At 42.8% G+C, this 16,495-nt stretch overlaps 1 protein-coding gene across 1 annotated transcript in view; it reads right to left on the bottom strand.

Moving 5' to 3' along the window:
* Positions 1–16,017, bottom strand: part of CERK (ceramide kinase) — a 47,870-nt gene extending 31,853 nt beyond the window's left edge. Inside the window, exons 1-5 of the mRNA XM_061640277.1 lie at positions 15,601–16,017; positions 10,875–10,988; positions 9,467–9,589; positions 7,095–7,220; positions 6,052–6,115 (exon numbers count right to left, since the gene is read on the bottom strand). Coding sequence (XP_061496261.1) covers positions 6,052–6,115; positions 7,095–7,220; positions 9,467–9,589; positions 10,875–10,988; positions 15,601–15,748 — 575 coding nt within the window. The 5' untranslated portion in view covers positions 15,749–16,017. The remainder of the gene's footprint in view (positions 1–6,051; positions 6,116–7,094; positions 7,221–9,466; positions 9,590–10,874; positions 10,989–15,600) is intronic.
* Between the last annotated feature and the right edge of the window lie 478 nt (positions 16,018–16,495).

The raw sequence follows: 16,495 nt of genomic DNA, 5'->3' as shown, positions 1-16,495 counted from the left end.
AACCATAAACACAAGGCAGACATCAAAATGGGTGGCACACACTGTGGAAAACAGTTTCTCTAACAGTCAAAGATTTCACCCAAACAGTTACAATCCATAATCTCCACAAACCCATTGCTTCTTATCTTCCCACTTGGATGCCATTCTGGATGATTTACTTCAGATAGCAAGAGGCAGTGTCTGTGATGAGTGAAGGGTCCTTTAAATGATTCTCTAGGGCACACATGGCTAGGAGAACATTTACATGGCCCAACCACACTGAAAGGGACTAATCCCTGATCCATAAAGGCTTTCCCTCACCCTTAAAATTGGACTCTGTTTTGTGTTCTGTTTTGAATTTGTTTTGTTGACTTTTATATTGCTGTTTTATTGGTTTTAGGTTGTGTTTTTGTTTTAATTGTATGGTTTTTTTAACACTGTGTACCCTTTAGATATTTTTGAAATATTAAGCAGTATATAAGGCCTTTTAAATACATAAATAATCATTTCATCGAATGGAATCTTCCCTGCCAGCTGAGTGTTAATTCTGCAGTCAGGACACAGGCGCTGCTGGCATTCAAATATATCAATGGGTCACATCAATGTTATCCTGGCTGTGTGGTAACAGCTCATAAAAAAGCAGCTCCCGCCTAGCTAGAGTACCTGAGGGTGGCAATTTCCCTCGAATGATTATGAAGTGAGAACAGCAATCACCATGATTAGCATGATGTGCAAAGTCAACCTTGGTCTGATGGTGGCTCCACAAGAGGACAAAAACATGAGAAAGCTGCTGACTTTGTGGGCCCTGTCATGGGGAAGGCCTCTACACCAGCCCCAGAGGTGCTAAGGGATGTGCTGTGCTGTGCTGTCATTCAGGCTCTTCACGTGATAGGGCCAGTCCATATGAATTGCCATGGGCCAACTATCATGTATAAAGTAGCGCTTAAAGGTAAGGAAGACCAGTATATACATTTTGTTTCTGTTTGACTGTAGCTTGTTTCAATGTGCAGTTGTGAACTGCCTTGGGAGCCCTGTGAGGGGATGGAATATATATAATAGTAGTTGGAAGTGTACTCAAAGGTAATCTAGTCTATCCCCGTTAATACAGGAAATTCTCTACTATGTCATTCTTGATGTGTGGCAATCCAGCTTCAGCTTAAAAACTTCCAACAAAGAAAGGGAGTCTACCACCTTCTAAGGCAGCCTGTTTCACTGTTGAACAGCTCAGACTGTCAGGAAATTCTTTCCAATATGAAATGTGATCCCACTGGTTCAGGTCCTACCCTCTGGAGCAAGAAAAAAATTTTTTTTGCTCCATCAGCTACTCATCAGTCCTTCGAAATGTTTGACGATGGCTACTACCCCTTAATCATCTCTTCTCCAAGCTAAACACACCCAGCTGCTTCACCCTTTCCTTGTAGGACTTGGTCTCCGAGTTTTAATTAACTTCTGTAATTAAAGGTAAGCTGAATATGGTAAGCAAATAGTTTCAAGCAATTTGCTGCTACTAACTGTGAGTAACATCCAAAGGTAGTCACACTCTGAGCAGACCAACTGAAATCAATGTATCTGACATAGGTGGATATCACCCATTGTTCCTTTAACATGGGTAAGTGGTGAGACTCCAGGTCATTGAAATCAATGGATATTTTGTCACGGACGTCAACGGGAGGTAGTTGATACCCATGGGTTTATATGAAATGCCGTCTTCCTTCCCAAGGATTTTCAGTTATGTGGGTATAGACTGAACTCACAGCAAAGAAAATATACTCACTTTTTAAACATAGATCATAACCCAGTGGATGTTTTTCTGTATAAGCCCCACTGGAATGAATGGGAGCAGAGTAAGAGTTCTTCTGCCCTCCACATTCTCCCATTCATTTAGATAGGGCTTCTACAGAATAATTTACCTGTGGGTTGTAGAGAAACAAGTGCTGCTTAATAAGAAGCACTTAACTGTGTTAATGACCCTGTGCTACTTTTCACAATAAAATCCTGTTTGCATATTTAATTTTCTTAGTATGATTCATTACTAAGTTCATGTCATGTATTGGAAACCGAACATCAGACATGGGCAAAGGAAATGGCACATAAACAGTTTAGATGTTTCTGAATGCAGTGTTTTGGCTCTGCAGCGCTAATCTAATAAGGCAAGGGTGGAGAACTTCAGGCCTGAGGGCCAAAGACAGTCCTCCCCGGCCTCTATATTTGGCCCTTGGAATTCTCCCTAGGCCACACCCCTCACTGGCTCTGCTTTGCACGCCAAGTGTTTTGGCCTGGCTGGAATGTGTCCATGAACTCTAATAATGCCCCTTGCCTGTCCGAATGGAGGAAGGAGAGTGTCTGGAGAAACTAGCCAACTGTACAAAGGTAAATTCTACATTTATTGCTCCTCCCACTTTTGCTTCTGGCCCCGCCCATCACTCGCAAGTGGCCCACAGAAGGTTGCCCAGAAGGGAATGTGGCCCTCAGGCTTGAAAAAGGTTTCCTACCCCTGTAATAGGGGAAAAGCATAAAGCTTATTAAAGGGCTAGTGGTTCAAGTCAGAGTGCATTCTCAAAACATACCGCTAAAAGCAAAGAACCACAATTAAAATGCTTCTCACGCAAGATAGAATCCATTTAGGACTGTTTTTATTACAGAGATGTATAATTAAAAAAAATACCAACCTTTCATAACAGGGAAAGTAATCATTTGTGAAACTTTTTGAGGAATGTTGAGCTGACAGGTTGAGCCCAATCCAGGTGAAGTTTAAGCACACTGCTCTTCTTCAAACAGAAACTAGCTTTATTTCATTAGAGACTGCTGAATTCTCCTGCAGTTCCATAACTGGCCATAATATGTTGCAGCAAGAGACAGAGAGCGCTCTACAGGACACATTTGGCTGGTAGGAAACCCATCATCTCACCGTAGCCCTGCTTCCACTGCCTTATAATCTACTGTGATGTATTTGTCATAGTTGAAAAGACAAACTGAAATCCTTTTTTCCCTACCGCAACTGTGTTAGACCCCGGTAGAAGGGGAAGTGCTTGCTTGACTTTCATCTCAAGCATACGCTGTACAAATTTAACTCCTCCACAAGTTCCCATCCAAAGCTCTCTCTTAAGTTAATGAGAGCAAAAGGACAAAGACAGCAAATGGAAATGATACAGGATTGGTAAAGAACGCCGGTAATTTGTCCGCTTGTAACCACCAGCCGATCTGTCTATAACAACTAGAAAGTCCATATATCCAGCGCATCCAGAATGATCCAAGATGCCTGTCCCTTCTACAACAATCTCCATGCCCAGGATAATTGGAATCTCAATACTATCTGATTCAGTGTTGTAGTAATTAGGGAAGGATTAATGCACAAAGAAATGTGACTTGGTAAGAAGGCCTTGCATTAGCAGGGCACCTGGCAGTTTAATTAATCTCTATATTAAGGGGTACAGCCGAAGCAGTGAATTAGCATTTATATACTCGGTTCCCACGATCCAGAGCTCTGTGCAGGCGTGAAGCTCCCATTGAAGGTTTTGGGTGAGAAAAAGAGATCTGTGAGCACAAGGGGACTCTTACCTATAACTGACAACAGACAAGCCCTGCTATATACAATTGCTAGTTTTACTGGATTGCAGCCTGCATATACTGTATAGACATAAGGGGCAGAAGGGAAATTAGTTTGGTTGGGAATGTCTCTCCTCAACATCAAAAAAAGTAATTAGAATCGGCTAAACTTACTGAGGTATACTGATGAGGATTGTAAACATGCAAAAAAAATTCTATATGTTACACAGTTGATAAAAGGGCATCATTAGGCACTGTACAACTTTATTGCAAGATTTATAGGCAGAGAGGAACTTCTGGTTCATTGGGTAATAATTAAGACATCAGTGTTTCTCATATAACTCCCAAATGATGAGAAAGCAGTGACAGTATACAGCCAAGCAGCACGTCCTGCAATCCAGTTAAGCTAAAGTCCTTAGTTTTAGCCCAGTGGTAATGGTATGTGGACGGCAAGTCAAGTCCAATCTGTGAGACAGTCCTCACTCTACGCAGCCATCTCTTTGCACCTCTATTTTATTTATTGTGGGTGGTATTCAATGCTAATCCTACTTAGAGTAGAGCCACTGAAGTTAATGGACATGACAAACATAGGTTCATTAATTTAAGTGGGTCTACTCTGAGTAAGAGTTAGCTGACTACAACCCTACATTCCCAAAAGAGTGTAAGTGGTTCTCCTCCTGCTCATGTTATCCTCATAATAACCTTATGAAGTAGGTTAGGTTGAGAGAATTTCAGTAGCTCAGTGTCAACCAAGGAACTCCATGGTTGAGTGGAGATTTGACTTTGGGTCTCGCTATTCGCAGTGTAACATTTGAACCACTATGTTCTGCTGGTGTTTTGGTCGATGGAAAGAAGGGTGGCATTATGTAGGCCTGGCTCTATGCCAATACTAGGCTTGTAGGTGCACAGTAGAAAGCCCACATACTATGGGCGGACACCCATGGAGGGAATCTCAGGTCTGGGGGCCAGTTATGGCCCTCCAGGCCTCTCTATCTCTCCCTTGGGACACTCCCTAGGCCGCACCCTTCTCTGGTTTTGCTTCACATCTCCCTTGAGTGTTTTTGCAGGGGAATTATGCATGAACTCTCATAGTGACCCTTGCTTGCCTAGATGGAGGATAGAGAGGCATGTGTGAGTGTGTGTATAATCTAGCCTACTGTACAAAGGCAAGATTTACATTCATTGCTCTGCATATTTTGCTTTTGGCTCCGCCCACCCTGGTATGTGGCCCTAGAACATTGCTCAGAAGGGAATGTGACCCTCAGGCTGAAAAAGATTCCTCACCCTGGTCTGGCCCATTTAATCTCATTGAAATGAAACTTGATCCGCAGTCCTAGTGAACCAGAGGTACTGCTTTTAAGGCAATGTAGTTCTGTTGAGTTTATGGAGATTGAGTTCAATCCAAGAGGGGCAAATACTTTGTGGTACCAACTGAGCATTTATGGAGGCAGCGTGCCTCTGGATGTCAGATGCTGGAATCACAGGTGAGGAGAGTGCGGTTGCACTCAGATCCTGCTTACAGTCTTCCCATAGGCACCTGGCTGGTCACTGGGAGAAAAGGATGCTGGACTAGATGGGCCTTTGGCCTAAGCAGGAGGGCTCTAATTATGTTCTTATTGGGGAGGGGAGGAGGACATTAAGGAGGCAATTCTATATGCAACTGATTGGAAATAAGTCCCTCTGTACTTATTGGTAATGGGACTTATTAGTAGACATGCATAGGACACAGGGCTGGCATGACTGGGCCCTTGGGCACCAGCCTTCCCTGGGCCCTCAGCACCATATGCCCCAACATCCCCTCCCAATGCAGGCAGCATGGAGCTTAAATAGGGCTGCCCACTCCACCTACATTGTGGCATGTGTGCACTGATGCACAGGTAGGTGAGGCAGGCTTATTTAAACCTGCAGCATCTGTACTGGGGAGGGGGTGCCTGGGAGCTCCCATTCTGTGATCATGGCAGCGTAGGGTCATTGGGTTCTACAACCCGATCCTGATGCTAGGATCACAAGCTCCACCCTCCCACCCTAAGGAGCAGCCCCTCTGGGCCTCAGAGGCCCTCAACCAGAGCCCAACCTTGCTGTCCACTGGCACTGGGCCCGATAGGACCGCACTGGAAAGAAGCAATCTAGAAAAAGGTAGGTGTGCCCAAGCCTCTCTGAAGCCAGCAGAACTTCACCCCACAAGACCTTGACTCCTTTGTTTCAACAGAACATAGGCATACCTCAGTTTCTCTGCAGCACACCTTAAGACTACAATGCTAATCAGTCTCTCTCATGATCAGAGAAAGCAATAGTGAACCTTTGGGATTTACTTATGAATGAATGGATAGGGACTGGAGCCTACTATAGCCACAGTCAAAAAGAAAGACATCAAAGGGGTGCCCAAAGAAAGCGCTTCACAGGAATCTGCACACTGAAGAGGGTTTCCACACTAATGAACAGTTATTCCAGTTCTCTATAAAGCAGAGCACATAAAGTCTGTGCGTTTTCTCTAAAAAGAAATTAATACAAGGAAGAGAGACTCACCCATCATATTTCTCTAGATTAACTTCAAGTAAGTTATGCCTAGCATGATTAGCATGTTCAGTGACTATGAGAGGGAAAAAAGAGAGGAATAAACAGTTTAATACACTATATTAAAAAGGACCCTATAATACTCTGTTGTTTTAAATGGTTAATGAGGAGAGAAAATTACTGGTGCTCATTTATGACAGTTTTGGTTCTTGCACTTTTTGCCATGAACTGAGAACTGTGCATCTACCGAGAGAGAAAAAAGCTCAGGTCACTGCCACTCAGGGTAAGATGGCAGGATCTTGATAAATTCCAAGTGTGTACGATCTAACCATGCTGCAGTGCTGTCCATCATTATGTATGATGTCATCATATTATGTAATGTAGATTTGGCTCAGTCATGAAACTGGGCAGGGTTGCAGTGGAATGTCAAACTGCGCCACGGATGTATGTTGCCGCAAATGGTGGTTTGTCAGATGATGTTACGGCGTTGGCTTACAAGCCTATGGGTTATAGCCAACAAAGTCATCCTGTTAGTGCAAGGCCTTCCACCTGTGCTGTGGTACTACCTCCCCCTGTGTGCTCCCCCAACTGATTGAGGATGAGGGGAACTCTTTGAAGAGATTGGGGGGGACACACGGGGAAAGGAGAGGAAGGCCTGTTGCGCAGACAGAAGTCCTTGTGCTAATGGGACAATTTTGTGGGATACAAGCCCAGGAATGGGGAACTTATGGCGCTCCAGATATTGTTGGACTCCAATTTCCATCAGTCCCAGGCAGCATGCCCAATGTGTTAAGGCTGATGGAAGATGTTGTTCAACAACATTTTGAGGACCACTGTTTCCTCATTTTTTTCCTTATACGATGGATCCTGAGCTGTAGCCATTTCACCAGATTCTCGCAAGCCTTCAAGCCTCAAACACTTTTTGCTAGTCAGCACCAGCAATTGCTTCCTCTTGGGACAAACGCCTACATTTCATATGGAACAATGCTGCTTTAAAGGAACTCATTGTCAATCATTCAGAAAGTTTTAAATACAGAGCATTTTATATAACTCACCTATAACATCAGTTGAGATGGAGGCCAGACTAAACAACGGAGCTACTTTTTGTTCATAGATCTTCTCTCCTTGTTTTTTTCCACCATATGGATTAACATATACAAGCAAGTGCTTTGGTCTAGAGGCTGCCAAGACAAAAAATGGTACGTAAGTTAGCTAAACATTTTTAGGATTATTTTGAAATTCCTTTATGTGCCAGTGCATTAGTTTTTTCTACATACAATGTTAGTGAACCAAGGTCATTCTAAACAATGATTCCAATGGAATAAACACTAGCATTACTGGAGAGGGTGCCAGGAGATTCCCATGAACTTTCAGTCAATTTCTTATCTTGATTTTCAATTTCTGCCCTATGCCAACATTCCTTCCCTCTTTGAGTTTTTAAAAGATATGCAAGCAATAGGCTAAAAAACATGGGTGCATTTTTTTTGTAATATGCATAGTTAACCAAACTATATATACTGTGGACGTTTTTATCCCATCTTTCCTCCAATAAATTCAAGGCAGCCAACATACTACTTATTCCATCCCTCCTGTGTATTAATTTTATCCTCACAACCTTGCAAATCAGGATAGGCTGAGATAAGCAGCAGGTCAAAGGTCACCAGCCAGTGACTGCTTCTACCTTCTATGGGAGGCCAATTGCATATTATGCAATAGCAAAGTCTAGAGTTTTCAAAAAGTGCTCAGAACTGCAGTACTAGAATTTGCAGCACAATTCTATACATGTCTACTCAGAAGAAGTAAGTTCAATGGAGCTTACTCCGGGTTGGGTGGGCATAACACAATTATTTCTTGGTTAACATAAACCTTTAAAGAAAAATCTTAAGACAGGGGTAGTCTACATGCTGCCCTGCAGATGGTGTTGGACTCCAACTTCCATCAGCCCCAGCCAGCATGACCAATGATCAGGGCTGATGGGTGTTGTAGTCCAGCAACATCTGGAGTGCACCATGTTGGCTACCCCTGGTCCAAGGCATCATCCTTACAAAAAACATCAATCACAAATTTCCCAGGATGTTTGCCACAGAGCAGAGCTAGGAATAAATGTTAAAATGTTAATGCTGTGAAATATACCATGATTTTTTTTTCTAAATAATGATCGAATTAATTAATTGCTGCTTTAAAAACCTTGGTTTCTATTCTTTTTCTTTCCTTCAAGTTATGGCACTGAAATGGCATGCAGGGAAAAAATGAAAAAATTGAAAAGTAAGGAGTTCTTAAAGAAGTTTTTCTTTCAGTGTTCTATTTGATGCTGGTGGGGGAGGCTCCATGTGCGACAGAGCCGGTGTGGTGTGGTGGCGAGAATGTTAGAGTAGGATCAGGGAGACCCAGGTTCAAATCCCCACTTGGCCATGAAGCTCACTGGTTGACCTTGGCCTAGTCATGATCTCTCAGCCTAACCTACCTTACTGGGTTGTTGTGTGAGTTGCAAGATAACCATGTATGCTGCCTTCCTTTTTGGAGGAAAGGTAGGATAGAAAGGTAGTAAGTAAATTAAAAATGTAAAAGTGCCCCATTGCTATCATGCGAGTTATTGTATGCCATTAGTATCAATGTGTGCCAATGAGATTAATTCATACCAAATATCCTAACCCTGTAAGACTTCTCTGAAAGAACACCAGGATGAAGGAGTTTTAAGGGTCTTGTAGGCCATCTAGACCAACCCCCTGCTTGATGTAGGTAATCTAGAGCTAAAACATCCTCAAAAATGGCTGTCCATCCTCTCCTTGAAAATCTCCAGTGAGGAAGTGCCCACCACCCCCTTAGGTGATTGGTCTCATTGTTGAGTGCCATCAAGATATTCCACCTGATGTTCACCCAAAATTTACCTTCTTGTAACTTAATCCCACTGGTCTGTCCAGAGCAGGGATTGGCAATTTGTGGCCCACCTCTTGCTAGATTGCAACTCCCATTATCCCTGACCATTGGCAATACTGTCTCAGGTTTCTGGGAATTGGAGTAACAACAAATGAGAGGGCCAGAGGTTTCCCTGTCCCCAGCCTAGAGAACAGGTGTGTGAATGTTACAAAGAGTACTTTCTATGGAGGGCTGGAGGGTTGAAAATGCATTCTTGCATGCCCCAGCTAAATACATGTTCAGCAGGGTAAAGCCAATGAGCACTGTTTACTTTGAAGAAAAGCAGCTGGTTTTACCCATGCGATTTCCCAGTCCTGGCCTGTGACACAGCCAACTGAATGAGGCAAAAGCAGTGGAAGGTCTTCACTGCTCTTGGCTCATAATTTGTTACACAAATGCTAAAAGGGTCTATTTGATTACAACACCTTACCCCATTTTTGTTCGCTCTACTCAAAAAATTCAGTCTTCATTAAAGGTAGCAGAGGAAACTGCTTTCTCATCTAGAACTTACTCTGTAAATCAAGTAATTCTTTTAGCGCATGTATCCACTGATTACAAAGTTGCTCATTAATGCACCCAAATGTCACGTCGTCACACCGCCAGCGGTGATGATGCGTCCTCTTCACATAGTACACTACCAAAAGAAAAGTTACATTCACATGAGAGAAGCAGAGTTCTACATGAACTATTTTTAAATACACTGTGAAATTAACTCTAAAAAACACAATAGAACTTAGTATTTTGATAGCAGTTGATGGTGTTGAAAGGACGTCAGGCACTTTATCTTATTAAACCTTACAACAATCCTGGAAGGTATACCAGTATTACTATCCGGATATTGCAGATGGAAGTTTGAGGTAAAAAAAAGAGAGAAAAGCCCTATCTAGAAATTTCCAGCATATGAGTGGAGAGTGGGCCTCTGTTGACTATCTCTGCCCCCAATGTCGTATGCTCCTACTAAACCCCAACCCATGGTATCTGCATGAAGGCTTCTGTGCTCTAGAACCCTGTGTGAGGACTCTCTCCCTGCAGATAGTCACACTGCATGCCAGGGGGTATAGCTAATCAGCACAAGCAACTTGGGAGTTGGGCTAGTTTGCACTGGCCTACTCACATACTACACCAATGCATGAAGGCTACAGGCGCAACCAGCAAGCCAGTTCATGGCAAAGACAAGATCCGGCTTCCTAGTTCACCTTTCAGTCTTTTAGTTGGTATGCTAACAGTAGCTGTATGGTACAGGGACCAAAGAAGAGGAGAGCATCCCAGATGAAAATGTCATTTTATAAAGCTGGCCAAAGGTTTTTTGAAAGTGGGAAACAGGTTCTGACCTTCCAAATCTGGGAAGGCTTTCAAAATGAAGGACAATCGAAAGCCTACTTTCAGATGTCAGCTATCATTACAAAGCGTGTAACTCATACAAAAACAAATTTATACATAAAAAGCTATTTCAAGGTATCCAGAATCTCACAGTCCTCCATAGTAAAAGGTAAAACCTGTATTCATCCATTTTTTATGAATTAGAGTTTATCATGATATCCAAACCCTAAAATGTGGTTAATCTTAATTCTAATTTGATGAAATAAACTACCTTCATAATCCGGATTTGAAAATGGTCTGGTTCAGTAAACCGTATTTAAGATTAACCATAGTTTGCCCAGGTTCAGATGCAATGAAAACCTGCAGCTAATCAAACACAGAAGCAAAAACTTCCAATTTCCTTTTGCTTAATGTGTGCTGCAGCTCATTCCAATAACAATCAAACATTGTTTATTGTATGAGGTTTACTTTGCACCACACTATATATTTGGTAACCTCTGCATGAGGTTTACTTTGCATTACACTATACACGTGGAATGATTGCTATTTACTTAGAAGTGATTAAGATGCTTTCTAAAATGATGATGCTACTGTATTACCTGTGAATGCATGTGGCTTTGCCATTTTTTGCCATTTCCCACTATTAGATTGTTTCTTATCAATTTCCGTTTCCTCAACAGCAATAATCTCTGAAGTGGGCACAGCACAACTCTCTGCAAAATCAGATCACCATTATGAGAAAGATATACACAATATCAAAGTCCTAGAAGAAAAAGTGAAAAATTGAGATATACTTTTCAAGAAGCAGCTCTTAAGGGAGTCAGCCCTACTAAAATTCAATCGTTGAAATGGTTTATGTACACTTTTATTGGGAGATAGGCACTCTCCTGTACCTTGTAAATTCGGTCTACTCTCTGAGAAAAAAAATACATTTAAAGAAGATGTTTGACAAGTCATAATAATGAGGTTAATCATTTGTAAACTTATGATGCTACCTGCTTTATATTAAGTCAGACTACAGGCCCATCTAGGACAACATCATCTACTCTTACTGTGCAACAGTTCTCTAAGGCATCAAGCAGGTCTTCTCCCTTTGTGCAAGTGTCTCCTCTCAAGCCAGATGAGGGAAAGTGCTTTGCTTATAAAGTATGTTTAATTGCTTTGAAGGGACCTAGCGCAACTCTGCCTTTGAAGCTAAGCACATACAGATACTGAAGTATGTATTTCTAAAATGTAACAAGTCACATTCTGCAATCGTACTAACTGAAGCAATGTGTAAAAGTAACAATTGATAAAAATATCAGCATTGATCAGAGAAGCCAGAACAACGATAAATAGCAAAGCAAGAATTTGCCATGCCTGAGGCCAATTTGTTAACATAGCATTGGCAGAGCCAATACTTGGAAACAAATTGCCTACAAACTCTGCATATGCCACTCTGAGAGCCTTGGGCAAATGTCACGGGGGGACGACAAAATAATAATAACAATAATAACAACTATTATTATTATTATTATTATTGTGTATGTATTTATCCCATGCCAAAGGCCAGCCCCTGGTTTTTATTGCCACTGGAAAAAAGCCTGGCATCCACAAAAGTATTTCCTATAACTGTTACATGTCCAGGATAGAAAACATTATTTATTCATTCTAGTGCAGGGGTGGGCAGGGCCAGCATCAGACTTCAGTGGGCCCTTGTCATGGTGCTGATGCCCACTTCCTCCCAATGCCAACCTCACACGCTGTCTGGTGCTGTTGCATGCTAGTGTGCATTTCCTTTACTGCCATCACTTACATCACCCCACGCTGGGCCTATGGATGTCTTTTACTAATGGGCACTGTTCGAGAATGAAAGCCAAGCTAGTGCTCCGTTTCAATCTGCAGCGGCCGTCCACTATGTTTAATTACCCAAAATGCAATGCCTGATCTGATTTTGGATAATCTAACATAGAAAGCAGTCATACCACATCAGAACTGAGCAACGACTTTGGTCGCATTCAGAAGTGCTATGCCACCTTCCAATAAAAGATGTGCAGGGGCACACCTGGTGGCAGTGGCATGGATTGGAAGGATTGGGCCCATTTGAAATGGGACTTCTGAGCCCCAGGGTCCTTAGCAAGTACTCAAATATGCCAATCCCTGGTGTCAGGGATGGGCTTGAGGTACCTGTGGCCCTCCAGATGTTGTTGGACTACAACAATTTAGCCATTGGCCATGCCAGCTGAGGCTGATGCGACCTGGATTCTAACAGCATCTGGAGGGACAGAGGTTTGCCACCCTTACTATTGAAGGGAAAGATCTAATACATTAGCAATTATACCAAGAAAATAATGTCCCTGGGGCAAAAATGGAAAGCTTTACTAGCAAGAATGCTACTGTTATGACCAAAAAAATTGGTTTCATTAGAGAAAGAGGAAATGTAAACAGTTAACAATTATTGAATATGGCCTATTTTTTCTGTCTCGGAAAGTAAACTTTGAATATGAATTTGCTGAAAAACCAGTTGATGAATTTCTGCCTGCTAGGCAGCAGTTAAGGTACAGAGGCTGTGCTTAAAAGGGGGGGGATGTAATATTGCAGTCAACATTGCCTACAAGTACATGATTCAGACTAGAAACTACAAACATTGATCTTTTCAACCCAAACACTGATCTTTTCAACCCAAACAGAATAAAGAGCCTGGTAATATGGGCTATGGATGCAGTGCAATTCACCTTTACATGAGAGTCAATTCACCTAGAACATAAAGGACCTTAATTCTTCAGTAAATGCATATGGCTGTGCTGCATTACATCACTTCCTGTTATATGAGAGGCCAGTCTCAACTCCCATCATAAGGCAGCTCATAAACTGACACTTCCCGTACGTAGTTATCTTCCTCAGGTACTGTAAACAATACTATTTTGGCAGATGGTCAAAACATTCAGTAGTATGTTTTATTATTTTCAGGGGCTTTTTCTCTCATTCCTAAGGCCTTGTATTTTTTTTCCCACTTGTGGGTTCTTAATTCTCTTTTACTGCCTTTTGGTCACAAAACGAGAGCTTCCTGTTTCCTGCAATGGTCCAGTCAGATTAAGATTGATCAGTAGTGTTACAAATCTTTGAAAAAGTTGGTTAAATAGCTTCAGAAATAGGTCAGATTCTCAACTTCATTAAATAAGGCCCTATTCAACAGTCCTGGCATTTCAAACCCACAATTTATTTATACAAAGCTTAAGCCAGATTTGGAAGTATTTACACAAAATGAAGAAGTGAAGCAGATAGATCTTCCATAGTTAGTGTAGAAGGCCATGGAGAATTAAAAAAAAAAAAAAAAAAAAGGAGCCAGAAAAACAAAATGTAGAAGATGTGTGGTCTCTGGCTCTGAGATCTGATTATCTTAAAGAGCAATCCAATAGATGTCAGGGAAGGGAGACCCTGTGGCAGATGAATCCCGTGCTAGCCAGGGCAGATGGTATGGCGGTGAGCTGCAAGGAAAAGAAATATGCCACCTGCAGGGCTGGTGTAGTTCCGCTCTCTTGCCAGCAGTGTGCTAAAACCTCTTGATCTGGCCCTGACACACACCCTTTCCCCTCTGGCCCTCCCATTAGGCAGAGTGAGACAATCACCTCAAATAGCAGATGCTGGGGGTGGGAGGACCAATAGCCTCCAGCTATTCCTCCTAATACCCGTTTGCTGCCACATGGCCTGTCCTGGGTCCCCTGTTCTGGCCTTCTGCCTCAGGTGCAATGGAGGATGCTATCTCACCACCAGTGTTGAAATAAACATGTTTGTCCATAGGAACATAATATACCAGAGATGGTAGAGTTGGCATGGATAGAACCTGCATTGTGAGAACAGCCTCTCAACAGACTGCAGGTGCTTGATAGTTCTTATGTGCAGTATGGAGAAGTAACATTGTACTAGGCCAGACCAGGCTCCTTTTTTAAAAATTGTGATATACTGTAATTGTTAAATATGAACAATTTACAGCTGAAGACTGACAGTCATGATAAAAATTTTATGAGCCATTGTCCAGACACCCTATATGTAGCAGTTTAACAGTGCAACTCTGAATATCTCTCTCCACCCTTTAAAAAAAACAAAACAACTAACACTTCTCAGATATTTAAAACACAAAATTAGCCAATGGCAAATAATAATAATAATAATTAAACACTTAGCTTTCTTAACAGGCTTTAAGCGACTAAACTTGTAATAGCAGTTTTCAGAACTATGCCACCTGATCTGATGAGCTCCAGTGCTGACATCAAGGTTTTTTTAATCAACACATATTTCATTGCATACTTGACTAGCAAATGTTAAAGAGGGATGTTAAGTCTATCAGACTGCAGTGCTGACAAATCACTAAAACGTGAATGAGAATAAAGTTTCTCAAGGCTTGGGAGAAATCATGCTCCAGCCTTAGAAGGATAATGGAAGTTGTGTTCTTATGCAGATTATATTAACCCAGTGAACAAGCGGGCTCTGTATGAGTTAAGTATTTCAACTATTTTACAGGGCCACAGAGAGTTGCACTTTGGCCCTATTCCTAAGCAAGCCTTGTAAGAGGTGCCAGAGAGCTATTGTGTAAAGGCCAGGAGATGTCTTATATGGGTGTATACTGTTTCAAAATTGTTTGAACCAAAGCTGCTTTTGTATGCCATTGGGCAGTAATCTCCAATGTTTTCAGACTTGAGACCCATCTTGAAACCAAATTTGCATTTGAAAACCTATTTCCTTTTTACCATATATTTGTATGATGATGATAATGTTGCTGTTGAGACCCAGCTTAGATCAGGTGGTGACCCGGTAGTGGGTGCTAACCCACCAGTTGAAGACCAATGCCCCAGGCAAGGGCACGTTGCTGCATTTACCCTGCCCCCAATCATCCTTAGGGCTCACCAACTACATTCAGAGTGTTGCCTTTGGGTCCCAGTTTATGGTTTGAATAACATGAGGCCACCAACTTGCTGAATTTAAGCAGATCGCAGTCGGCCAGTGCTCGGCTAGGTGAGCACCAGGGACCACTTAGACGCCACCTGGAGTTTCATCACAGAAAAGAGGCAGGAAATAAATGTAATTTTTAAAACACTGCTTAACTTGAAAAGGAGTGGAAAGGGCGCAAAGTACCCCTAGAAGTCATGTGTGGTTGAAAGCCCCCAACATCGGAGGTAAGGGGGAAAATAGTGGTTCCTTCTAGGGAAGCAGCGGCACTCTACACACGTTCAGAGGCATGATTTTAAAAGAATCATATCTACCGTCGCCAGATAAGACCCTGATCCTTAAAATATAAAAATCCCAGGCTCTTGTCTGAAGCCAGAAGGGTCCTCTGCCGCCACTCACCTTGTCCCCTGTGCGGTGGTGGCTGTGGGTCCCGCCATGCCAAAATCCCCCGTTCCTGATCTAAGGTGACCTCCCGGTCACGCTGCCCCAGCACCAGCGAGGAGATGAGCCTGGACCGCCGGCCAGCCGGGGGGGTGCGCTCGCCCATGGCTCTTCAGTGCCCCGGTTTCCTTTGTTTAGGCGACATGATTGAAGAGTGCGATCTGAGCGCCGGGCGAGCGCCGCCAGCAGAGATCATAATGGTCGTGCCGGTGTCTGTCTGTATGTCTGTCTGACGTTTTAGAATCTGTTATCCTTCAGAATTTGCAGCTCCGTTCTAAGGGAGCATGCGCGCGGAGACTCGCGCAAGCCCAGAGGCCGCTGGTGAAGCCGTCCTTGCCCTCAACTGAAGTGCCCTCCTCCCGCTCCCTTGTTGTTCGAAAGAAGAAGGGAGAGGAAGGCGAATCCCTGGGGTGGAGAGAGCGAGACCAGAGGAATAGAAAGAGCGGAGCAGGATCTTCGCAGCGGGCTCAGTGTGGAGCGAGTTTTGGAAGATCAAAGGATATGAGAGTGCAACATCGGGGGAAGACAGGAGATTTATAACCACAGAAAGAAAGAATCTCACGAGACCCTCCCTAATAGCGTATCCGTGCATGCAAAAATTAATTAAACTAAATGCAATCCCAACCTTGGCGAATTGCTCCTGTCCATGCAAGCCCTTCGCCTTGCGTATTTATTTTAAAAGCGCAGTACCGGGTCGATGTGTCAAAAGTATGATATCATACTTTGGACACATAATGAGAAGACATGACTCACTAGAAAAGACCATAATGCTGGGAAAAACAGAAGGGAGTAGAAAAAGAGGAAGGCCAAACAAGAGATGGATTGATTCCATAAAGGAAGCCACAGACCTGAA

Source organism: Rhineura floridana, chromosome 8 (genome assembly GCF_030035675.1).
Source record: "Rhineura floridana isolate rRhiFlo1 chromosome 8, rRhiFlo1.hap2, whole genome shotgun sequence".
NCBI classification, from domain to species: Eukaryota; Metazoa; Chordata; class Lepidosauria; order Squamata; family Rhineuridae; genus Rhineura; species Rhineura floridana.
Note: the sequence above shows the minus strand (reverse complement) of the source record. Positions and strands in the feature narration are given on the sequence as shown.